Here is a 26567-nt window from a genome sequence, read left to right as displayed (position 1 = left end):
TTTTACTGTATTGTAACACCGGCTCTTTATTCTTTCATTCAATGAAATCGCCTGATAATTACAGAACTCTGAGTCGCTGGGGAGAGTCATCACACTGGGCGTATGTCAATACTCATGAATCAAAAATGCAATAAAATTGACATTATAGCAAGAAAAAAACAGGCAATAAAAGTGATTGAAGGCAGAGGTTTCCTGCACACGGACAGAGGTGGTTTCATTGTGTGAAGTGAAACTTGGCTTATAGTGTATAAATGTTCACTGCCCCATTAAGAGCCTTTTGCTATAAAGAGTCTGTACCCAAAAGCTATTCTGCATCAGGACCTCCTGTTCAGAAAAGACGGTGTCGACAGGACAGATATTCAGTACTACTTTATAGTGTAGATCATGTGTTTTTTTATTATTGGGGTATTTCCTCATGAAATTGTGTTCCACAGATATCCCGACCCACATGTAATCACGATTGTGCTCATGTCCTGTACATGAATTGTTCTTCTTCTGCAATTTTAATATTAATTTAAATAAACTGGCCCTGCATCAGGCTCCTGCCCACCAGATCACATGTTTAACAGGGGGATTGTTAGCAAAAATAAATGCTCCAAAGTGTGTCAGTGTTTTCCAAAGTTGACCTATAATGATGCAAATCACCGCTATCTGGTAGGTCTTCAATGGGTCCCATCTACAAGACTGACGTGTCTCCCCAATAATGCGACCAGGAGAAGCGTCTGGAAAGTCTATGGATTGAGGGAAATCACCAACATGGATAAACAGTCCTTAATCCTATCATTCAGACCATGTATAGCAGGTTTGATCCACTTCTGAAGGCCACTGCAAGGATCTCCTAGCAACCCCTGCAGTTTGCATTAATAACCTTTTGGCTTGCCAGTCACCATGTCACATTGGACAATTAGTTGGTAAGAGAGCACCCAATCAGATCGAACCTTTAAAGGATATCAGAAGCCCCTAGCCTCCCCAATTAAACCAGTAATCCGTCAACCTTAGCTTTGACTGTTGTTCAGAGACCAGAATTGTGCTAGTAACCCTAACAGATTGGGATTAAACCCCCTTCACCATGAAATTAAGGGTTATCCTGTTAAAACCTAGTCACCCTTTGCCCCAGTTCCTCTCCTCTAACAATGACACACAAAATAAAATATCTTCCATACATTAAATTTAAGCCCTTGGAAGTTCTATATAGACAAAGAACACCCTGTATCTGCTTGATGTCTTCACTCTAACGCCATTCCAACCAGAGGCCCTGATCAATGAGAACTCTTTGGGAGTGAACGGTCACAACATACATTCGTCTACACCAGGCAGTGTCTGAAATTCTCAGCACTAACATATCCCCAGAATATACACAGTACGAGACTCCTCTGAAGCTCCTCAGTTATGAAAGTCTATTCCAGCCAAGCAGTGCCAGAGCAACTCATCAAAGCTTGGGATATTTTAAGATCCAATGCTTCTTCTCTTGTTCATTGAAACTGACACCCAACCCGTGAGTAGGAATCAGGTTGTTATATATATATATACAGTTAGCCAACTTAAATAGAATCTATACAAAAAGAAATTCTTAAAGGGACCCCAATGTCTTGATCTGGTAACACACACACTATGTTTTATCCTAACCTTCAGCCTGGGCCCCTTCATCAACTGCTTTGGGGGCTTCCTCATAGTCTGGGGATTTTGGGTTATAGAATGACCATTTTTAAATTGGCAGATTAATTTTTTTCAGCCCTGTAATTCTGACCCAGTAGTTGGTTTACCGTTCCTCTGTCAGAACAATTGTAACATTTTTGAGGAAGGAAGGGTATAACTAAAAAGACCATGTATTGTTTGGAACTTATCTCAGTATAACGGTGTTTTGAGATTATAGAAGCTGACTCAAATACTTCCCAAAACTTGGGCCAACTCAAGTAGATTTGGGTACATAGTGAGATACTTCTTGGGTCATTATCCACGGATGTCACAGAGCTATAAATACATGTCAAAGAAATGCAAAATGCAGTTAGTCACTGCCGTGTGTTGATTACTGTCCAATGTTTCCACTGTATCATCTTGACAAAGTGCTTTGATCTCCAGGACCCAAGGTGATGATCTCAGCAGATGAAGATGATACAGAGGTCTATTTTCTTGCTACATGATTCTTAGTGAGTTGTTTGGACATCCCTGGTCTTTTAGTACTTCATTTTCCTCATATCACCAACACCAGAGCCCCTAAGATAAGATTCCATACAGGAGAAGAGCATTGGAAAGTGTCTGCTGTCATGGAACAGCCTGAAAGCTGTTATTCTGTTTGGCTGCCTCACTTATAAGATTTTGACATACAGAAGCAGTATGGGATCCTTATGAAGCGGTCCATGGCTCCTTATAACTCTACATTCAGTCTTAGTTGTTCAACAGAGTTTGTTCATTGGTTTTGGAGATGCTAGACTCCAATTTTCATGTCTACATCCTTGTCGTTCCTCTTGATATCTTCTTGAATCATTGGACTGTCTTGGTCGACTGTGTGCTCTTGGGAAACGAGTTGTACCATCTCTTGCGACTTGATGTTGTCTCCATTTTGCTCCATAATCTCCCCGTCTTCCAGTCTATTCTTGTTTCCATTTATTACCAATTTCTTCTTTTGCCCACACCTTTGGAGAGGACAAAAAAACAAGGGTTAGCCAGGGTTAACATACTATGCCTGGGGTCGTAGTTTCAAATATGACCAAATCATTATTAGCATGGAGTATGTTCTTGCTGTGTATATGCTCTGGTTTTCTCCCTTAGACCAAATACGTTGGGCAAGTTAACTAGCTACTACCTCTTAGAAGTCTGATTGTTTGACAAGGTCACCAAATGAGCGGATCTCTGCCTGACCTAGCCAACCCACATGCCAGGTTGAACTAACTGATGGCCAAGAGGACTGACCGACATGCTGATGAGGTCTTCTTCTAATGGGATCCTCTACAGCAGTGATTCCCAACCAGAGGCTCACGAGCAACTTGTTGCTCACCAACCACTTGGATGTTGCTCCCAGTGGCCTCAAAGCAGGTGCTTATTTTTGAATTCCTGGCTTGGAGACAAGTTTTGGTTGCATATAAACCCAACAGAGCCTCCTATTTGCTGTCAGTCCACATAGGGCTACCAAATGGCCAACCATAGCACTTTTTTGCACCACCCAGAAACAATTCTCATGCTTGCGTTGCTCCCCAACTCTTTTTTTTATCAGACTTTTGCTCATGGGTAGAAAAATTTAGGGACGCCCACTATACTGCATGAAGTGGGGCTACTAGGGGAATAACCAGTACGTAGGCATGTCAGAGAGTTGTGGGAGTTGTAGTTTAGTAACTGGATACATAAAATAAAACCCATAAAAGAATGGGCCCCTTCAACCCACCACCGCTAAGGCCAACCAAAACCAACTGAAATTTTCTGTCCAAAAGCTATGTACTGTATAGCTTTAGAATAATTAGCTTTTGGACAGAAAAGTTCAGTTAAAGGGGTGGATCACTTTGACCCTGGCAACCAGATTGCTGAAATGGCAAACTGGAGAGCAGCTGAATAAAAAGCTAAATAACTCAAAAACCACAAATAATAAAAAATGAAAGTTCATTGCAAATTGTCTCAGAATATCCCTCTCTACACCATACTAACAGTTAATTTAAAGGTGCACAACCCCTTGAATTTTTTAATGGAGAATTTGCTTGTCCCTGCCCTCTTGTTTAAACTAAATCTCTCCCGCAGGCAGTCACACATGCCAATCACTCCTGAATATTCCATTTTGCTTCACCGCTGAACTGTGGGGAAAGTGAGAGCAAACAGGATTTGGGATTGGAAGGAGTAAGGAAGGGAAAGCTGAACTCGGCTCTGAGATCAATTCCTGCTTTTTAGACATAAAAAATCTTCTTGTTGCATTAGATCTCGATCCCCCCAAGACCCTCTTTATGTGCAAATGAAAGACAGATGTTTAACTGCCTGTCACATAATACCGGCCTTATTCCTCCTGCAAAGCCAAATACATTCCACAAGGAAACCTTTCAACTTGTCTGCTTTAACGGGAACATTAACGTTAAAGGGAAAACATACCCTGTTTATATGGAGGGTTTAACTGCTGTTTACTTTGCCTTAAATAGACAGTGAAATATCAGGGCGCTAGGTTTATGCATACAGGGAGCATTCCTTCACTGTTTGTTGTGCTTGATGGAATTGTGTCTTTTTTCAACCTTGTCTGCTATAATGGGATCAGCTAAAAGTTTGGTGCAAAAAGGGGTGATTTTCCTGAGCCCCCCACATAGTGGGCTGTCAGCCGTGGCTTAACTATAGATGTAACTGAGCCCCACAGCAAATTAATTTTAGGGTCCCCAACATATCCTGAGGTTATTACCAATATTGCTCAAAAATTGCTCATTAATTAGGGCCTCATGGGGCCCCCTATTCCTCCCTATACCTGCAGCCTCAGGGTCTGCTTCCTCTGTAGTTACGCCCCTGAGGGCTGGTTTTTGCTACTTTTATTTATAGTCAGAACCAGCAGTGAGTACAGAGAACGGCAAGAGACAGACAGATATTGCTCCCGCCATACATTTAGAACCAAAACCATGGAACATTGCAAAGTTGCTTAGAATTGTATTTCCTTTGACAACTATATTATTCTGGGGGTTTATTTTCCATTTGTAAGAGGGAGGGTCTTCATTATACAGGGACAGGATGATTATCTTGCCGACGGTTAGCTGACAGTTGTACAGATGTCCTACAGCTTGGATTTTTCTTGGAACTGTGCCAGTTCAGGAGCAGAGCTGGTAGCTACACATTATACTAATAGGCACTGATAATCGAATTCGGGACACTCCCAAGCTCACTTCCTCCAGCTTAAAGGGGAAAAAAACTCTGCTTTCAGAGCTTCCTAATGCAGTGGTAGAAAGGGATGTTTCTCATCAGGGCCAGAAACTGGGCATTTTACTCATTCCAGATGGGAAGAATCCATGGATCCATGCCGACACTGAAATGCATTCCTGCTCTGTGGAATGGAGAGGAGGGAGCTGGACTCTGTTCCTTTGGGAAAGAATATTTTGCAATATTCCTACATATTTAAAAGATGGAGTGCAGAACAGTCATGTCTGGGGGGGGGGGTGCTTTGCAGGAGTACGTTTTTTTGTATTAATAGCATGTCTTATAAAATCTGTACAGAATGTCCCTATTTTCACATGACCCATTAATTCCAATATATCCAATTAAGTCCTCGGTTCCCAATATCCTTATCATTTACAGTAGGGGGTACATTATGCCTTGTAATACATGAGTGATACTCAGAGTTCCCTGTATAACTCAGCCTGCAGCCTTATATGGTCACAACTCCCAGCAACCTTGGTCAACTGATGTAGCATTTTCAATACACACCATGAAGGATGGTCTTTAGTGTTATAAGTAGTGGTACTTACAGTCTGCGGGTATTGATTGCAAGACAGACAGACAATATCAGTCCCAGAGCCACGAGAGCCACCAACACAATTAACCAGTCTAGAAAGAGGAAGAAAGACATGGATAGTTGAATAATTGGAAGGCAAAATCCCTACATTCATCATGAACCTGAGACCAATCCATGAACACCATATGTTCCGCTTGTATTTTCTGCCTATGATTGGTTGCTCATTAAGGTTCATGAGTCTGAAAGTTTGTGGCCAAGGCATTTGATCCAGAGGTGCATTTATAATTGCCTTGTAGAGTTGTTGACTCAAACCTGTTCGGAGGGCATTTGGACCCTTGACACTTTATCTGCTCAGGTAACAGGTATTTCCCTTTTTTAAAACCTCAAGGTAATTCTTTGCAATAGAGCATCCCTCCATTAGTATTGCCCTGCTGTTACCTATCCAAATACATATCTGCCCTTTTATGTGGGTGTCTTTGTTTGGGGCGACCTCTAACCATCCCCAACTTTATTTTACTTTATCTCACCCTCTTTGTTAAAAGTTAAAGTAGATCATCCATAGTTTTTTGGCTGCAACCTGCCTCTCCCTGAAATCACCAGTTTGTTTAATGTGAAATAATGAGCACTATATAATGAGCACAGCCTCACCCTCAGGCCCAGTACTGCCTCTGCCTTCTTCACAGACCTAAATCTCGATGGGTTTTAAATGGGGTGGAGAACCTGATGACTGTAAATAGCTCTAACCAAAATATATCACTGAAGACCAATGGAGGAACATGTAATATGGAGCACTGCTGCCTTGCACTGCTGGGGTCCTGAGGTTGATTCTGACCTCTGTCTACATGGTTGTCCTTTGGGTTTTCCACTGATCTCCTACATTTCAAATATAGCAGATATCTCAAATATTGAACTTTGGAGTCCTCTAGGGAAAGGACTGATGTGAATGTTGAACAATCTCAATCTTTAGCTTTACTTTAATCTTGTACGACTATTGCCCTAATATCTGGAAGGTATCTAGAATCATGTGGATTTTCATGGCCAAGGGGTTGCAGAACACTTGTGATAACAAGCCTTGAGGTGCATCTAATTTCTATCCAAGCCCATAATGACAGGCTGCAAAGGGCGCAATTGGGTGATACACTGTCTTCCAGTGAATGTCGGTAAAGAATACATCCCATTAAGATGGAACTGGAGGGGGGCTCAGTGGTAAGGATTGTTGGGGGGGGTCAAGTCTGCATTTTGAACATTTCAGTCCCAGTTTTAAACCCCAAGGTCTCAGCCCTACATTGAACTGTAACCAAATCTCGTGCATGTTTCCTACTTGTAGTTGCATTTCATAAACAATTATACAAAGTATTTTCTCAGGCTGGGATTCCTAAACTTGGCTGTGTTGACAGAGACTGACCCTTCTTCACTAAATGTGCCTTTAACTATTACCCTGATTTGTGGTCTATCTCTCTGGATTCACTTGCATAACATGAACATAGAGCACACAAACACCCACCAGGAACTCTAGCTCCTCTTCTCTGTTTGGGTTGATTTTCGACCATAGCATTCTCAGATGATGGATCGTGGTTAAAAGTTCTTCCCTTCTTTCCATGTTCTCCATCTATAGAATAAGTAACCACAAATACAATTTGCACATAAAAGCATACTACAGGATTTCTACAGGAGTTCAATTGTAGCCACTTTGTCATAATGTCACTATCTTGTCATACTATCGCCATGTTACCTCACTGTCTTCTTGTCCTACTGTTACATCTTCTCCTAACATCTTGTCCTACTCAGGCCATCTTCTGATACTATTACCATCTTGGTGTGTATTTCCATCTTGCTTTTTTTACTGTCTCCTGCCTTATTCTAATATTACCATTTTGCTGAACTATTCCTGTTTTGTTTTATTGTCACCAGATTATTGTACTATAACTATCTTGCCCTTCTGTCTTCATCTTGTTCTACTTTCAACATCCCCAACTATCTCAATATTGTCCTACTCTCACCATCTTACCCTTATATATCTTCTTGCTTACTGTCTTCAGCTTCTCCTACTATCACCATTACCCTGTTGTCTCCATCTAGACTTACTGTCACCATCTTTCCCTACTATCTCCTTCTTGCTTTATGTCTTCATCTTCTCCTACCATCACCATCATACCCTGTTGTCTCCGTCTAGACTTACTGTCACCATCTTTCCCTGCTACCTCCATCTTGCTTAAAGGAACAGTAATTCCAAAAAATGAAAGTGTTTTTAGTAAAGAAAATATAATGTACTGTTATTATTATTATTATTATTAACATGTATTTATATAGCGCCAACATATTGCGTAGCACTGTACTGTTGAGCTGTACTGGTAAAACTGATCTGTTTGCTTTAGAAAGACTAATACCTTTTATAAACAAGCTGCTGTGTAGCTATGGGGGCAGCCATTCAAGCTGGAAAAAGGAGAAAAGGCACAGGATACACAGCAGATAACAGATAAGCTCTGTAGTATTCAATGGATTTTTTCAGAACCTGTCTGTTATCTCCTATGTATGTCTGCCCCGTGGTTACACAGCAGCAACAGTTGTGTTTCTAAAGCAAATGCATTGGTTTTACCAGTGCAGGGAAACAGTACATTACATTTTCATTCATTTTAAGAAAAACATTACATTTTTGGAGTTACTGTTCCTTTAATGACTTCATCTTCTCCTACCATCACCATCTTACCCTGTTGTCTCCATCTAGACTTACTTACACCATATTACCCTACTACAGTATATCCCTCTTGTTTAATGTCTTCCTATTTCCAACCATCACCATCATTCCCTGTTGTCTCCATCTAGACTTACTGTCACCATCTTACCCTACTATCTCCTTCTTGCTTAATGTCTTCATCTTCTCCTACCATCACCATCTTACCCTGTTGTCTCCATCTAGACTTACTGTCACCATCTTACCCTACTATATCTGTCCTGTTTAATGTCTTCATATTTTCCTACCATCACCATCATTCCCTGTTGTCTCCATCTAGACTTACTGTCACCATCTTACCCTACTATCTCCTTCTTGCTTAATGTCTTCATCTTCTCCTACCATCACCATCTTACCCTTTTGTCTCCATCTAAACTTACTGTCACCATCTTACCCTACTATATCTGTCCTGTTTAATGTCTTCATATTTTCCTACCATCACCATCTTACCCTATTGTCTCCATCTAGACGTACTGTCACCATCTTACCCTACTATCTCCTTCTTGCTTAATGTCTTCATTTTCTCCTACCATCACCATCTTACCCTGTTGTCTCCATCTAGACTTACTGTCACTATAGTATCCTACTATATCCGTCTTGTTTAATGTCTTCATCTTCTCCTACCATCACCATTTTACCCTGTTGTCTCCATCCAGACTTATTATCACCTTCTTTCCCTACTCTGCCTTTTATCTCCCACACTTCTTACCTATAGCAACTATTGATTTGCACGTGCCTTTTGAAGGTTGCCCATCATTCATATAGAATCAAACACAATAAATGCTGAGTGACTCTGGATTTCATCAGTCATATCAATGTTTCTCAGACTTTTTTATGGCTACTCATAAAAATGTAAAAACATTCCAGCAAGAAAGAAAGGGCATGGCAAGCATCTCACCCATGTGGCAGTGATAGGGATACAATGCTGTATTCATTTGCATCTTCCTTATTTTTAACAAGGTAAGAGGTCAGGGAAACATGTCACTGATAATATTGCAAGTTTTTACAGATCCTCTAAAGTTTTGCCATCCCCCACCCAATAAATCTAAAATCACCATCTGGGAAGTTCTGGCTTATATTGTTAGAGGAACCCTGTGAGTATTATAGGAAGGCTTTACCTGCTTCCTGTTCTTAATCAGTTTTCCTAGTAAGATGTTCATTCCTTTTACAGATGTTTTTGCTGTTATGACCTGAGAGACTGGATTATATGACCTCTCCTGGGTTTTACATGCAAAGAATATTACACTGTATATTTCCCTAACCGTGTTGACTTTATTTATAGAAAGACCCATGAAAACGCTCTTTCAAACGCTCACTATGCGTGTACACCCAAAGGATGATGAACTATAGATTTCTGGCTTGGTAGAAAGAAATCCAGGCTGCTAGGTATGAATTTTATGGAGATTTTGAAGAGCTTGCCTAAGCAGTAGTCTGGCAGTCTGGAAGTACAGCAGCTGCTGCAGGTCTCTCTAATCTGTTATAGACTGCCAAGAATTCTTGTAGATATTATGCTCCACTGTATTGTAGTTGCAATAGAAAGGAGTAGTATTAATACTAAGAGGGACCATTTCAGTAATGTCTACAGTCTTTGCAACAATGCCATCTTCCAAGGATTTAACTAAAGCATTTTATGTGAGGCTAATTTCGCCTAGTGGCAGAATGCAGAATCTATCAGTTAACAGTAGTTGTTAAGAAATGATTCCTCTTGCTGAACTGCTACCAATCAGCCAAGCCTGAGTATTGATTATTATTTCCCAAATATATAGATACAGTCATAAGTGAGGGTGCTGAACAAGGATATTTAATGTTCAGTTTGGGAAGATCACAGCAGATAAGCTAATAACGAATTCTGAACTATGTGCAGGGAATCATCTAAACAGAGACCTACTTTTATAGAATCTTCAGAAGCCAACATACCATGGTCATAAAGGTGGTCATCAAATTCTTCTTCTGGGACAAGGAAAGAATCAGTGACAGATGGGACCTCTCCTGGATAGCTATCGGGCTCCATACTGCTTTCGTCATCTGGCCTGGTATAATCTGTTTCTGTATCGTGATGTCCTCCATGATGACTTGGATGCCTATCATGTTCAAAGTCATCACCATGATAAAAAGTTTTGGTTGTAGGTTCTGTATCAGATTTATGTAGTTCAGGATCCTTTTCTTCTATGGGATAGTGATGGTCTGGGATATACCCTGAATGATCAATTCCATGTTCACTGGGTTGTTCTGTGGAATCAGAACCATCTTCCTTTGTAGAATAATGGTCATCATCTGGGTCAGGGGTTCCTTGAGTTTCACCCCAATCCTGCCCAGAATCTGGTGTGATCATGGCAGGGCCTGGATCAGTAACAGAGTCTCCCAGGTATCCATTTTTGTCAGAATTCTGGATTCGAAAAGGGTTTTGAGTATCTAGAACAAAGATATAGATGTGATAGTTGAGGTAAAGGGACACAGCAATGTCCCTGGAAACACATATTTTAAAGGAGCCATTTAATAAGGAATGTGAGCCATGAGAGTCGCCAGCATATATCATTGTCATCTAAAGCTCCTTTTTTGAGACAACATAGACACCACAAAGGCTCACTTTCCACCATAGCCAAGTGGTGGTTGAGTAAATATGAATATAGTCATTGAGCACCATGACAAAATTTGTTAAAGGTACTTGCGTCAAAATAATCAGCTTGGTCTTCACAAAGGGTGTGTCCAACCAGCCTCCATTTCCAAATCATGCACAAGTATGTCAGTTGACTCAGGGCAACCCTAAAGTTACCACCTCCTTCAAGCTGGTGGTAATTATACTGTAATTGTTGGGGGGAAATTTTGCACATTGCACTTGCGCTTGTAATTGAGCCCTATGGTCTACTAAGAAATACAGAACATTTCAACCTCCCTTATGAAGACCGAAACCTCCCGCTAGTGGATCCAGTAATAACATATAGGAAAGTTCCCCCGGCTGACTTACCTAAAGTTGGATCATAAGAGTCAATCGTTTTATGAGACAAATCGGTTTCATTGAGGAAGAGAACAGGGTCACAGGACTTGTCTTCCGTCTCTTTAAAAAGGAAAAAGAAAAACAAGGTGAGAGTGTCACTGATGGTGCCAGGTTAGGACTCATTTGGTGATCATTCAGGGAACCACCCAGGACACAGGTACAAATAGCTACAATTTAGCACCGCCCTTTAAATGAAATGAATAATGAACATAAAGAATATATTCAGATTATTGGATCTCCACTAAGAAGAACCCAATTGGAGAGACGTGAAACACTCCAACAATTGCATATACAGTAATCTAGGTACACATTGACATTGACAGTGGCAGCGGGACCCAGGATGCATCATTCCATGATGAGAATCAGAAGCGGCAGCTGGTTCCGGATGAATTAAAGGCCAAGTAAGAATAAAAGACTCATCGGAAACCACAGAACAGTTTCTTCACCTGCAGCCTCTCCTCTGACAATAGACATTCTTTCCATTTTGTGTCTGGCAATCAATAGGTCTAGTTGCATGATGCATCAGTAGATGCCTTGTCTAACTCCCTAACTCACCAGCCCCCCACCCCATACAGCCTTTGACTTTAATGGAGCTCAATTGGAGCTGCCATATTACTGTTACTGACCTGAGGCATTGAAGCAGTAGGCATCGAAGCGCAGGGATTCGTTAGAGCCAAGGGTGAAGATGCCAGTGTAATTGGCAGCACATATGGAATTTGGTTTGATTCGTGGTATCACTACACGGTCGTCAATCCAGCCATACCTACAGAACAGAGGCAGAAAGGCAACACTTACCCATTACATGTTAATTGGTTGGGAACACCTACTGCTGTTCATTACCAAACAAGCATGTGATGCAGTAAAGCTATACACTGCATTCCAGATCTTTGACTTTGAATTTGGCCCATCTGATTGTTTGGCCCTTGGGTCAACATTGGATCCAAATACAACCCTATACATGGAATAAGGGCTGCATCAAAGGGTTCCAACCTACGTCATACATAACTGCCTACTTTTCAGCCAGATATTGATCAGGCAGTCGGGGTGTCTCCTATACATTGGCCAATAAGCTGCTGACTTGGTCTGGAGGACAGTAGTGTAACTGGGGCAAAATTTACATCCACTAATTGCCCATTGGGTGGGGCAGGTCCAGGTGCAGGGGTATAGAGGGGAGGCAGATCCTGTAACTGCTGGGGAACCCAAGCTGTTTAGGGGACTCAGTAGGGAACTGACTGACTAATAAGAAGTTGTACGTTTGTGGGTCCATTCCCAAATTTTAGGGGGGCGCTAAAATGATTTTGCTGTGTTAGTTCTAGATATGTATATAGTAAAGCTAGATGGTGTCAGGGGAAGGAGCTTTAGCTGAGGGATTGTTAAAACAGTAAGGCAAGGTGGTGTTGTAACTGCAGGACAATAGGCCTCCCCTAATATCCTCATTAATACGTACGTATACTCAGATGTGCACTGATGTGTACAAAGAAAGCAAAATAGTGGGATTTGTGGGCCACGGACGAGTGCAGTTCCAGTAATGACATTTGACATAACAATGGAAACATATGAATCAGGGCCGTTCATTTAGATCATTAAGCAAACAATGTCATCTTCTCTTTCTTCTGGGAATAAAAGGAACCAGGGAAGCCTCAGATGTTGGGATGCCATTGATCTTTCCTATAAACAATGATTGAGACGGAATTCTCCCCCATACAAAATAAGCAACACATTTACAGTTTTCCATTGAAACACTAAAATCAGAGGCTACAAACCCTTTCATGTTTAATAGAAGCTGGAGGGGGGTCAGATCTCTCTCATCTCTTCAGAACCTCCATCCCATCCAATTTTCTAGTTATTCTATGATGTCTATAAGCTACAGCACGCTTTGCTTCTCGCCCACCCTGGTTGGCCTAATATAGAAAGCTCACAATTCCTACTCCAACAATCAGTGTATTTATAGCTCCCAGCATCCCTCGCTGCAAAATACATATGTGTTAGACCACACCCTGAATCCATCTGGTCACACCCAGTTACATTCAGTGATCATCCATAAACCCTGCCCAAATTTTATTCTATTAAAATATACAGGTACCAGACAAAACATGACTCAACAACTTTTCAATCGCTCCTCATTTTTTCATAGTTTATTTTAATTATTCACCTCTTTCCAACTCTTGAACTAACTTCCATACCTCCCAACTGTCCCCTTTCTCGCAGGACAGTTCCAATTTTGACAGCTCAACCCGCATTCCCAGATTGTTACTGAAATGTCCCGACTTTCTCTTTGATCTCCTTCACTGAACAGCCAGAAAAATATACAAGGTTTCTAACTTAATTGGCATTTGGCAGAGAGTCCACAATAGATAGTTTTGTAACAATTTAAGATAAGCAGGTCTCTTGGGAGAAATTAGACTCACAGCTTAAAGGGCAATTAACCTTCATTAGCAACACTGTAATAGCACATAAAAATCAAAGAAATGTGTTCAAACTTTCATGACCTGCCAAATATTGTAAAATTAACATGTGATTAGGGGGTGTGGTCACAAAAATGGGTGTGGTCATAAAAATTGCTGCAATCCGCACAGCAAATCTTTTTGTGCCTCTTTCTATTTCCAGAATGTTGGGAGGTAGGCTTTACTCTGAGGCTACAATGTTACTGTTACTTTTTTATTCATTATCTTTCGAGCCCTCTCCTTTTCATCTTCCAGTCTCTCATTCCAACCATCTCTTAGTGGTTACTAGGGTAATTACTACCCTAGCAACCAAATAGCTGTAGAAATGCCAAAACACATGGGTGCTGAGAAAAAAAACACAAAATAATTCAAAAACCACAAAAAGTAAGACCAATTGCAAGTTGTCTCAGAATACCACTGTCTGCATTTTATTTAAGAGAAATGTGATCTACTCTTTTTTTAGTAATAAAAAGATGTACATTTCTTTACAATGACTGGCGCTTGTATCCTATAAATTGACACTGGAGCTTGAAGAATTCCAGAAACTATTTACATTCTACAATCGCTAAGGGGTTAAACACCTGCATGCCAATTTAGGATCAGTAAAAGAATTCATTGTTCCCCTCTGCCGAGGTTAAATTGGCGGCTGGCCTGGTGGGGGTTGGGGGTGGTGGCTTCCTCTGGATCAAATTGTTGAGGGTTTTGGAAGGGTTCTGCTTAATGGACTTGTGAGTTTCGATTTCCATTCCAACTTGCTATGTTAAAACCTTCTTTCACATTAGATTTTCTTCTGGTAAGAACTGTATTTTTACATCAAACAAATCAAAATCAAAATAAAACTCAAAAGCAACAAAAAGTTATGATTTTTTTTACCCATTTTGGATTAATTTCTCCTTTAGGCTCTGGTTTACACAAACGCAAGATCATTTTGTCTCTACATAACAAATGACTATATAAGGGGGAAAGCAAATCCCCCTCTCTGTTCTGCGCATGATCAGACTGTACAGATGGTATATTTTACCTGCAGGTTTCAAAGCCAAAATCCAAGGCGATCTCCAGTTGTTTGTAATTAGCAATGGTGCTGTTGAGGTCCCTGCAGAGCTTTATGGCATCTTCCTGATTCAGTGAATATCGATCGTACTTTTCCACGTGGAAAACCCCTTTGAAGCGGCAGCTGATAACTGAAACAGACAGCAAATCGAAGAAGTTTGGTCAAAACCATGATGCCATCTCCATCTGTGTTACTAGTTCCTGCCCATTGTAGTATCTACCTATGTCTATCACAAGTAGAGGGAGCTCAGTCACATGTCTGAGAACCCTTTCAAGACCATATGTCTATGAAGATTCTCATATATCCAGGTCATGATATACAGTATCTAGTAGAATTAAGTCAAGAGCAACTGGACATTTAGGGTTTTTTTATGTTTGAACAAGAACTAGTCAGATATAGATTGGAAAGAATGGAAATCAGGCCATTGTTGTAGACTTGTCTGCAGAAGCCCAAAATGTTGACCCAGGAGACAAGTAATTGCCCATTTTATTTCCCCACAATGGCTTGGCATAGACAGAATGGTCTTAAAAGGTAACTAGTAGAAGGCAACTGGAAAACATGTCACCACTCATCTGAGTGGCTTCTTCAGTTCCACTGAAGTAGTAAGGGGTTGTAAGAACGTTACACCATCGGGCTTGAATTGTGGCAATCAGCGCAAAAGAGGAAAAAAAAGAAAGAATATCTACATCTGAAAGGAGCTCTGAAAACTTGTGGTTACCAGGCCCGGATTTGTGGAGAGGCCTCCAATGCCGGGCCTAAGGTGGCAGGATTTTAGGGGGCGACATGTTGCCCAACCTCACCCATTGGTTCAGAAACACTGGTGATGCACAGGAGATACAATAGTTTTTTTAAATTTCCACTGCGCCAACCCCGTCTGGTCCCAATGATAAAAATTTTAGTAAATAAAAGGTAGAGGACAAGAGGCGACAAACAACAGCGGGCCTAGTGGCACCCGCTATGTAAATCCGGCCCTGGTGGTTACCTAGACTAGGCCTTTATCAAAACAAAATCTAAGCCAAGCAAAAAGACCAACCAAGTAACATGGGAAGAGCTTAGCAGGAAAAGCACCACAGTCATCCCATATGTGTCCGAAACATCTGAAAAACTTAGGAGGATTTTCAAGAAACATCACATTCCTGTGTATTTCAAACCCAGCAACACCCTAAGACAGAAGTTTGTGCACCCTAAAGACCCTACACAAAGCAATGTGGTCTATGCTGTCCAGTTTAGTGAGGAGTGCTCTGATCTATACATTGGGGAGAATAGCCCAACATAGAAGGGCTAACTCCTCAGGACTAGACTCAGCAGTCTATTTACATCTCAAGGAAATTCCTTTGAGGACAACAATGTGCACATTTTGGATAGAGAGGACAGATGGTTTAAAAGAGGTGTGAAAGAGACCAGCTATGCCAAAGTGGAAAAACCATCCCTGAATGGAGAAGGGGGCCTGCAACAACATTTTATCATCAACATACAATGCTGCTTTGACATCCTTCACAACAATTCACACTTCCAGTCATGTACATTGAAGGATTAACACCTGCCTCAATGAATTTACTCACATCTGTGAGTTTTAGCCAACACCTTACTGAAGTTCAATGGAACCATTGTCATTGGATGTCTGTGACTTAAAGGAGAAGGAAAGTCATCTTGCATTTGGGGGTTAGGCACCCCCAAGTGATTGTATTTACTTACCTGAAACCCAGAGCTGGTGCTCCTATCAGCAGAAAACTGCAGCGGCCCGGGTTATTCTAGAGAGCACCAAGGATTGATCCTCTTCAGGCTTCTTCTGTCTTCAACTTTCCCGGGGGAAACGCATGCGCAGTAAAAGTGCATAGGCGACTTTTTAGTCAAAGTTATGCTTTTTGTGTTACTGCGCATGTACAGCTGCACCAAGAAAGAGAAGGGCAGAAGAGAAGCTCTCCGTGGTGCTCACTGGAGGAACCCCTGGCCGGTGCAATTTTCTGCTGATAGGAGCACCGGCCTGGGGTTTCAACGTAAATACAAACACTTGGGGGTGCCTAACATTTGGCACACCCAAGTGTAAGAAGCCTTTCCTTCTCCTTTAACTACCCTCAAGGTTTCAAATTCCGGGGAATTTCCCTACCACTTCAGTGGAACTGAAGAAGCCACTCGGATGAGTGGTGAAACGTTTTCCAGTTGCCTTTGACTTAATTCTACTAGTTACCTTTTAAGACCATTCTGTCTATGCCAAGCCATTGTGGGGAAATAAAATGGGCAATTGCTTGTCTCCTGCGTCAATATATTGGGCTTCTGCAGACAAGTCTACAACAATGACCTGATTTCCATTCTTTCCAATCTATATCTGACTAGTTCTTGTTCAAACATAAGTCAAGGAAGCATCGTGGCCCTATAAAAGTGAAAGTATGCTGCTGACTCAGGTCAGGAGTAGCTTAGTTGGCAGTCTAAGTCATCCTATAAATGACCAGATGAAGTCTGAAGCATAAAAGAGGCCCTAATGGTCCCACCTCCCAGTGTTGGAGACCAGCAGTAAAAATAAAATGTAAAGGAATCCCTTCCTGAGTATCACAGCCTTCCAGATATTCCTCAATATTCGCAGGGAGGAGGAAACCTCGTGGGATCCTTTTGTCTGCTCCTCCGTTCCATTACAATGGAATCCTACTGTATCACTAAGTCATGGCAGCTGCTGCTCGACGGTGAGGTCATATTCCAGATTTGTCTGTGACTCACGGGCCTTACGGGGTGAAAAAGGGAAGTGCAACCAAATGCAAACTGAAAAAAATGAGCCTAATGTATCATATAATGTAGTGTGAACAATCTATATAAAGGTCTCTGTCTAACTAACAATAAAGCAGAGATGTGGGTGGGTTCAAATTTCTCTTTTTGGATACAATATAGAGTGAGGTCACATATAAACTTGCATCCGCCACGTTGTTATAGTACCAGTATGGCAAATCAGCATTAATCCCAGATTTCCTATAACTAATATTAAACCACTAACATTTTAGCACTAGTGAGGAAAATCTCAGTTGTGAGGTCAGTGTTGTGGCCCTTGAGCCCAGAAGCTTGTAAAGGGCCACTGAGCCTCAAGTTGAGGTTGGTTCTTTGGTTTGTCTCTCAGAAACCATTTGAGGTCTTCCCTTCTTCTCTCCTACTTCACTTAACCTATTTAGGGAGGTTCACCACACATTCTGGGACCTCTGGAAAATTTCAAGCCTCAATAAACCCATGATAGATCTAATTTAAGTTAACCCAACTGTCCACAAAATGAGAAATTAGAAAAAGAGGCATCCTGGGAAATTCCCATGATCTGCCCACAGATCCGACCAACCATCTCAGCTGATTATGTAAGTCTGGGATGTTTATACTAATGAGAGAGATGGAGCAATTAAAGTTATGATCATGTGGAACACTGGGGATATTATGTAATTACTTGTTCGCTCATTAGCACAGGGTCACTGATTAACGGCTGGCAGTGCCGCTCACCTCTAGTTTTTTTTTGATAAGGAACTCTATCAACCAAATTTGGGCTAAATTGCCAGGGCAGGCAGGGAAAGTATGAAAGGGATTGGTTCTCATGCAAAATCAATGTACCTTTTAAAGTGATCTAAATATAATTTGTGCTTGAGACAGACTATTTCCCCATTCTACATGATGAGCTGGCGGGGCGGACTGCTCCTCTTCATTGTTATGAGCACATCTGCTTGGAGACTGTTGCTATGCTGCTCATGTTAGGATAGCACAGATCTCAGGTCATCAGTTTTAGACTTAGCTTAGTCTTTTGAAGGAAATTATTTTTTTTAATCTATATTACCCCCAAAAGAATAAAAGACATTATACTATAAGTTGGATACTCAGAGACAAGAGAGTGGGAATATATGAGAAAATATGCTGTATCATAGTCTCAACTCCAGGGTTGTCTTAAGTGGTGGGGGACAACAAGGGTAAAAGTAGACTTTTATTTACCCCAATATAACCCCATCCAGCCACTAGCTGTTGGTGGTATGTGTTTTTCAAAAAGAGATAAAAGGTTTGGGCTTGTTGCCATGCATTCCTCATTTTGCAATTTTGTTTCCACTCTTATCCTACCATTTTCATCTTGCCCTACTGTATTTTTCCCTACTGTCTCCATATTGTTCTACTGTCTCCATCTTGCCCTATTATTATTATTATTATTATTATTATTATTAACATGTACAGTATTTTTAGAGCTCCAACATATTTTGAAGTGATGCAACTGTCCTACTGTCTCCATCTTGTCCTATTGTATCTATATTGTCCTACTGTCTCTACTTGTCCCACTGTTTCTATCTTGTCCTAATGTAGCCACCTTGCTTTACTGTAGTCATCTTGCCCTACCAAAGGGATTTATAGCCATTATCATTACAGCTATTGTTGAAATAAAACCTAAAGCATGTAGAGAGTTGTGACAACTCCTGGAGAACTGCGAGTTAGGTCAATGTCAGGATGTCGGTGCTCGGAATATCAATTGTTACATAATAAATATGTCATTGGCACTTAATATATTGTTTCCCAAGGGAGCTCACAGAGAGAATGGAGGCCCATACAAATTTTCCTATTTGGCCTAATAAAGATCTGAGCGCAAAAGAGAATTTGACATTGGGTGCTGAGTTGGGCGAAAGAAAGAAAGAAAGAAAGAAAGAAAGAAAGAAAGAAAGAAAGAAAGAAAGAAAGAAAGAAAGAAAGAAAAGGGTAAAGAGGAGGTCAGGGAGCATCATGGAAGACATGGGAGTTAGTAAACCATAAGGGAGCACAGAAAATATAGAAGTTATACACAGGACAGAAGGAAAATTGGGGGCAGGGAAGAGAGTGAATGGGGCAGTCCAGGAGCCCAGGCTAAAAACCTTCACCTCCTCCAATCATAACCCATGGCACAATGTTTCTCTCTGTCCTGAGTACAAAGCAACCCAATTATGAGTTATTCCCAATAGAAGAGAGTGGCAGTAGTCAGAAATCTGCCAACTGTCATTACAAAACTCTTTGCCACCAACCACGATCTGTGACCACATTGGTTGCCTGTGGGAAGGGTTATACAGATGCCAGTCACTTCAGCCTGGCTTGTGGTCAAAGAGTGAGCCCAAAGAGACCACATAAAGCTCCCAAGGCACCAACCTGGTGATGCCACCATTCTCTGTCTGAGGAGGAGCAATGAGTAACTGCTGAAACCAGATGATTATCAGCACTCTAAGTGCGGTGAGCCTGATAGCGGATGTAGCAGAGGTAGCGACTTCCTGCTATATGTACTGCTTGTGTTAACCCCTGCCTGGCTGGAGTCTTTGAATGAAACAAATGCACATGCTGCTCTCACTGAGGGCTCCAGTACTTGCACCTGCACCATCACAAAATCATCCTAATAGTTCTAATGCAGACATATTTGTTATATTAAGATCATTTACGTGTGATCAGGTTTTACTTTCCCTTTAATTAATTCATGCCTTGCTGTTAGTTAGAGGCTACAGACAGACATCGCTGTTTGGCTCTCATGTGTTTGCCGGAAAGAGGTCGGTTTTATGTCTATAATTGCAAATCTGGGATATAAACAAAAAGCTTTTACATAAATATCCAACATGAAAAACACAGAGGAGATTCCATTTGTCAGAATGTGGGATGTGTCGGCTCTTGTCCCTCTTGGAGACTTCACAGGGAAACTTTATAATCACAACGAGGTGTGGCTGCTAAAAACAGGAGCTGGAATTGGGAGCTAGATGCTACCAGCCATCCTGAGATGGAATAGAGTCGGCCTCATTCATTTACTTCTAGTTGAGCCCTACTTATGAAGGGGACAATGTCCAGGGCACTGTATAGAATGTAGGAAAGTTCATCAATGCACCACAAGGTAAAAGGGATAAATAGGCCTCTAGTAAGGGAGTGTAACTGTGGGATAGCAGGTATAGTAGGGAGAGATGGTGCCTATAGTAACAGTGGGATAATAGTCTCTGGGAAGGGAGAGTGACTGTGGGATAGCAGGTATAGTAGGGAGAGATGGTGCCTATAGTAACAGTGGGATAATAGTCTCTGGGAAGGGAGTGTGACTGTGGGATAGCAGGTATAGTAGGGAGAGATGGTGCCTATAGTAACAGTGGGATAATAGTCTCTGGGAAGGAAGTGTGACTGTGGGATAGCAGGTATAGTAGGGAGAGATGGTGTCTATAGTAACAGTGGGATAATAGTCTCTGGGAAGGAAGTGTGACTGTGGGATAGCAGGTATAGTAGGGAGAGATGGTGCCTATAGTAACAGTGGATAATAGTCTCTGGGAAGGGAGTGTGACTGTGGGATAGCAGGTATAGTAGGGAGAGATGGTGTCTATAGTAACAGTGGATAATAGTCTCTGGGAAGGGAGTGTGACTGTGGGATAGCAGGTATAGTAGGGAGAGATGGTGGTCTATAGTAACAGTGGATAATAGTCTCTGGGAAGGGAGTGTGACTGTGGGATAGCAGGTATAGTAGGGAGAGATGGTGCCTATAGTAACAGTGGATAATAGTCTCTGGGAAGGGAGTGTGACTGTGGGATAGCAGGTATAGTAGGGAGAGATGGTGCCTATAGTAACAGTGGATAATAGTCTCTGGGAAGGGAGTGTGACTGTGGGATAGCAGGTATAGTAGGGAGAGATGGTGCCTATAGTAACAGTGGAATAATAATGGGAAGGGAGTGTGACTGTGGAATAAAAGAAATGTGCTAATTATATGTAATGTTCTGTGCTACATTAATGTCTCTATGTAATGTAATGTAATTATATAAATTGTGAATTGAGGAAGATTATATGGGTGTTTTATGTTTATTACACATGGGTGTCTCTATGACAAGTAGTTTACAACAATGGAAAACTCTGTTCCATTGCAATGTGGCATCAGCAGAATGAATGAGTAAATGCTGGAAGTGCCAGCAGGGGGCACAGATAAGTATAAGGGGGTCACTGCTGGGCCCCAGTATCACGTATACAGGCTGTCTGACTTATAGAGGCACCTGTATGTAATACATATGTATACAATTATAAAGCCAGGTGCTACATTTAGACATAATTTTAAAGTTAATCAGATATAAATAGAAGGTCTCTATAGTAACAATAGCTGCTATTATTGTGCGATAATTATGTACAAAATGAATTTTATTCTAATTAATGGCAACCCGAAGCACTCTGTATTCCAGTAAGTATAAAGGCAGTCCTAGTGCAAAGTGTCAGTTGTTGGCATCTGGGAAGCACATGGGCCGTGCAGACGACAGCTGCTGACCATGTGGCACAGATAGAGTTACAGCATCAACTCCGACACCAAGATGGCGACACCTTTGACTGCTGCATTCATCCAGGACAATCTGCAAATATGGTTTCTGAGCTAAGCAGGATGATTCGGGGAAATCTTCTGCGCTGGGGGCAAATCAGCAATAATAGTTACCACCCGTCTCAATAAAATAAGAGGCTGAAAGCAAACGTCAATCTTGAAACTTGGGACAAAATACATCTGCATATAGCTAAAGGGGTGCTTCACCTGTGAGTTAAATTTCAGTATGTCATAGAATGGCTAACTCAAAGCAACTTTTCAATTGGTCATTATTTTTTATTTTGTATCGTTTTTGAATTATTTGCCTTCTTCTCCTGGCTCTTTCCAGCTTTCAAATGGGGGTCACTGACCCCATTTAAAAAACAAGTGCTCTGTAAGGCTACAATTGTATTGTTATTGTTACTTTTTATTGCTCTTTATATTCAAGCCTCTCCTATTCATATTCCAGTCTCTTATTCAAATCAGGGCATGGTTGCTAGTGTAAGTTGAACCCTAGCAACAAGATGGCTGAAACTGCCAACTGGAGAGCTGCTGAATAAAAAACTAAATAACTCAAAATCCACAAATAATAAAAAATGAAAACCAATTGCATATTGTCTCAAGATATCCCTCTCTATGTCATGCTAAAAGTTAATTTAAAGGTGAACAACCCCTTTAAAGAGCTCTCCGGAAAAACTGACAGTTTGCCCTTTCTAAGGAGCTTTAAATGCTTAATAACAAACACACCTTAATAACAAAGGAATGACAGAGTCGGTGCATCTTTACAAGGGCTCTTCCCAGCCAATCAGAATGTACAATTCAGCTGTACCTGGGGAAATCTCTACCATTGCAGAAGATTTTCCTGCAGATTTACAACACAGAGACCTGCATCTGCCAGAAAATGTCATCAGTGCACAGTGACCTCCAGGTGCCCTGACCACCCAGTTGGTGGGTTTTGAAAAAAATACCAGCATGTGCCCCCACAGTTAGACATATCTGCTTCTATGTTTGGGGTTAACACTAACCACTAATGATTAATTGTATATAATCTGTCCCCGATACTCTAATCCAAAGACTATAAGAGTTATACATAAATAAATGTTTGCCCTGGCCCTTTAAACTGTAACGACCAATCAGCTCTTAGCTTAACTCATTCTAGTGCAAACAGAGTTATGAAAGCAAACGCCTTATTGGTTGCTATATTCATGGGTAAAACACCAAGAGTGGGATCTGACTGAGTCGGATCAACGTGATCCAGCTAGCGAGAAACTCTGCAACCGTTGCACAGACAAGAAAATGATTTAAAAAGGAAAATAATATTGTATTGTTTAAGAACCCCCTACATTACTACTGTGTGCCAGCACATGCCCTCTGTTAGAAAGGGGTTAAGGGAAATGGCTCACGGGGAGATTCTCAGCGTGTTTCTGCCCGTACCATTGCTGCCAGGTATGCAGGTGTTGCCAAGCAATAACTAACTGGCAATTTTGGGTCTATGTGATTGCCATTATGGTCAATGGAGGGGCAACTCTCAATATTTAGGGACCCCTGATTTCGACTCATGTTGGGCAGCAAAACATTGGGACTCTGCCGTTACCCTAAGAGAACCCTACTATAGGAAAGTTTGATGGGAAAAGTCTAGGATATTTATCCCAGAATGCTGCAGGACCATAGGGGAGAGTAGGTGGCACATTGGCCTGTCTTGCCCACCTGCTGTCGCTGCCTGTTGCTTTAAATGGAAAAGGCACTGCCCATGGCAGGGCGAAGAAAAGAAAGGCCATGGTTGCAGGCAGGCAACAAAAAGGGACCCCAGAACAACTGAAATAAGGAGCGGCCCTCCAGTTGGCACAGTTCTATATTTCCCCTCCTATTAATATAACAGTCATAAAAACCCTACCCATACATGCCCCTAGCTCCCCTATGTGGGCCCCCGAATCATAATTACAGATGCTAGAGGATTCTCCAATCACAATCATCCCTCCCAGCAGCACAACTCACTGATATCTAACATAGGGGAACCAAATGGTCCAAATACACCCCCAGAGATAAACACATAAGCAGAAGCCAGCAGCATTTTGGCACAACTATAAAGGAATGTTTATTGACACAAGTACCTTTGAAACGGGGGCGTAAGTCAACACACCCACTGGGCTCCCTCTACTCATGGGCCCCCTGCAGCCTGGAGCTCCGGTGCCCCTGCTGTTACTCCCTGGCACTAAATTATTAGGAAAACAGAGTGTAATGTGCTCATTTGAGTACCCAATGTGCCTGCGGCAATGGCAATACTCCCGTATAAGGAGCAGAGGGGCGCCATTATAATAATTACAAATCATTTACAATTGTGGAAGAGATGCCAGCCATTCCCAAACCCTGGTGTATTAGAGCTCCCCCAAACAGTGTGCCACTCCCACAATGCAACAGTGAATTTATCCTTCTGATGACATAGAGGGGCTGCTTCTGACCATGAGATGGCTGGAACCATTTTGGAGGTGGGGTGGTGGGGCGGTGGGACAGTTGGAAAACTTGGTGCCTTTCCAGGGGCAAAATATTTTCATAATCAAAACAAAAAACAACAGGGATCCTGGGCTGAATCTTGTGGGCCTGGCTATTTATTGCCTAAAATGGACTGCAGATATCTGGGGTCAGCTCTGGAGTCAGGGGGTCATCTGTCAATGTCCCACCCCACCCCTTGTAAATAGTTTAATGCTACAGCCCATTTGTTCCAGACTGAGAACATTCGCTGCTTTTGGAACGACCCCAAAGCCCTTTTTTATTTTATGTTGCCCAGTTGGAGGGGGGGCGGTAAAGGGGGCATTTGTTTTCATGATTTTCATGTCACCTACAGTTGAATCTTTGAGTTGAGTATATGGCAGAAAGCAGTGCAGCCTGCAGTGTAAAATAAAGGGCTAATAAGTCATTCTGTGAGTGGGGCTTGTAAATGTGTCCAGCGCTGGTGCCACCATTCCCAGGACTCTGATAAAAAGATCCCCCTGGCTGGTGTAATTGATTCCTGCCACCTTAAGGAATCCGGCACTACAATGAGACTCTGTTCCAACCAAAACATCCCCCAACCACAGGCCCCCTTAGCACATAGGGATAACCCACTCTGGGCTGAAAACAGGGGACCCACAAGCACCTTAACCCCTGCCTTGCAGGAACATGTGAAGGGGCACGTGCCTGCAGTAGTTAAGCCTATTTTACTGATTATTCCAACGGTTATACATTAAGTTCCCCCCATCCATCCCCCATGTGCAGCAGGATTCCCAATAGCCTCACATAGTAGACAAGGCTGAAAAAAGGCACCTCCATTAATACCTTTAATGTCTTTTTTTAATGCCAATAAAAGCATTCCATGACTGCAACCCTTTCTTGAAACTGTCTACTCTATCTGCCAGCACAATCACATGTTATATGCAGCCCATATCTCTAATATGGCACAGCGGCAAAGGCAGTTCCATGTATCCTCTACTTTAGAATAAACGGGGTCAGAGAAACAAATAACATTGTGAGAGGACAATAAGGGATGTTCTGTGCTGCATTTCCCAGAATCCCTCGGCAGCCTTTGCATATGCGTTTCAGCAGCTGGAGGGACGCAGGCAGAACTAGGTATTTATATCAGGGAAGTCTTAATGATGATCAGAAATAATGGCCCTTAATTCCATTGCAGCTGCTGATTGCCCCGGCACATAGAGATACACAGCATGGGGCTCATTCATTGCAGTTTCTATTTTGCACCTTTTCCGTCAGTTCTCTGTCCCTTTATGGAAACCCTATGTCATGCTGCCGCCTGCACTGCTATAGCTCAGTAACTTCTGCAGCCCACCTTCTTTCTGACAGGGTTAAATACTCCAGGCAATGCCTTTATTTAAAAAAAATTGACAATGTTTATGGAAACCGAGAGCCTCAGAAATGCCCAAAAAGGAATGGCATTGTGAGTTGGCTGCACCGCAGCATCAACCCAGCTCAGTCCCTTTATATCCAGAATCAGCAGCGGAAATCAGATAAGGATATACATAATGGTGCTTCTGTTTAACCCTCTGGTATATTTATCTTTCTATAGGGGTCTCAGGCTGAGAGCTGCTGCTACATCCCCTGGGGACATTTAATAGATGGGCTGTGAACTTCAAAACTCTTCCACTGGTTCTTACAATCATTATTATTCTTATTCTTATTATAAATTTTAATATGTATTTATAAAGCAGCACCATATAGTGCAGTGCAGTACAAGAGGAGGCTGCACACGTCAAAGAAGACCCTGCAAAACTGAGCTTACAATCTACAGGGGGGGAGGAATAACACAATTAAAGGGATAGTGTCCATTAAACAGAAATACCCAGGGGTCCTGGGGAGATTAAAGTCCACATTGACCTTACCTGTACGCGCGTGGCACACACTCAGCAGGCAGCAGAATCCAGTAACAATCCACAGCAGTGGGGCCATTGTGCTCCGCAGACCTGGGACAAGAGGCTCCTGAGGAAGTCGCTGTGCAAAGAAGCGTGCAACTTTGCTGCACTTATTCAAAAGGAACTGAAAAGTTGTGTCATAGTCTGGGAGGGAGTCAGGAGTCACACCCATAGAGGGAGAGACAGACAGAATACTGAGTCCAGACTCTCAGAAGAAGGCAGAGTTTCATGCATCCCCATCTGTGCTGCAGGCAGAGAGAGTCGCTCAGTGGAAACTTGTA

At 42.0% G+C, this 26567-nt stretch overlaps 1 protein-coding gene across 1 annotated transcript; it reads right to left on the bottom strand.

Annotated features, from left to right (window-relative positions):
* cd44.S (CD44 molecule (Indian blood group) S homeolog) lies at positions 1 to 26567 on the bottom strand. The gene is made up of 8 exons (XM_018260263.2): positions 26257 to 26567; positions 14596 to 14755; positions 11757 to 11893; positions 11101 to 11190; positions 10053 to 10547; positions 6909 to 7013; positions 5418 to 5496; positions 1 to 2633 (listed from the first exon to the last, which is right to left on the bottom strand). Exons 1-8 carry the CDS (start codon positions 26456 to 26458, stop codon positions 2426 to 2428), a joined length of 1476 nt encoding a protein of 491 aa, XP_018115752.1. The 5' UTR covers positions 26459 to 26567; the 3' UTR covers positions 1 to 2425.

This window comes from Xenopus laevis, chromosome 4S, assembly GCF_017654675.1.
Source record: "Xenopus laevis strain J_2021 chromosome 4S, Xenopus_laevis_v10.1, whole genome shotgun sequence".
NCBI classification, from domain to species: Eukaryota; Metazoa; Chordata; class Amphibia; order Anura; family Pipidae; genus Xenopus; species Xenopus laevis.
The sequence above is the reverse complement of the archived record's forward strand: the minus strand, read 5'-3'. Positions and strand labels throughout refer to the sequence as shown.

Excerpts from the sequence above, each read along its gene's own strand:
- cd44.S (XM_018260263.2), bottom strand. The coding sequence starts at position 26,458 with ATGGGTGTGACTCCTGACTCCCTCCCAGACTATGACACAACTTTTCAG. Across the intron at positions 7,014-10,052 it reads TGACCACCTTTATGACCATG|ATGGAGAACATGGAAAGAAG; the intron begins GTATGTTGGCTT and ends CTTATTCTATAG. Across the intron at positions 2,634-5,417 it reads GCAATCAATACCCGCAGACT|GTGTGGGCAAAAGAAGAAAT; the intron begins GTAAGTACCACT and ends TCCTCTCCAAAG.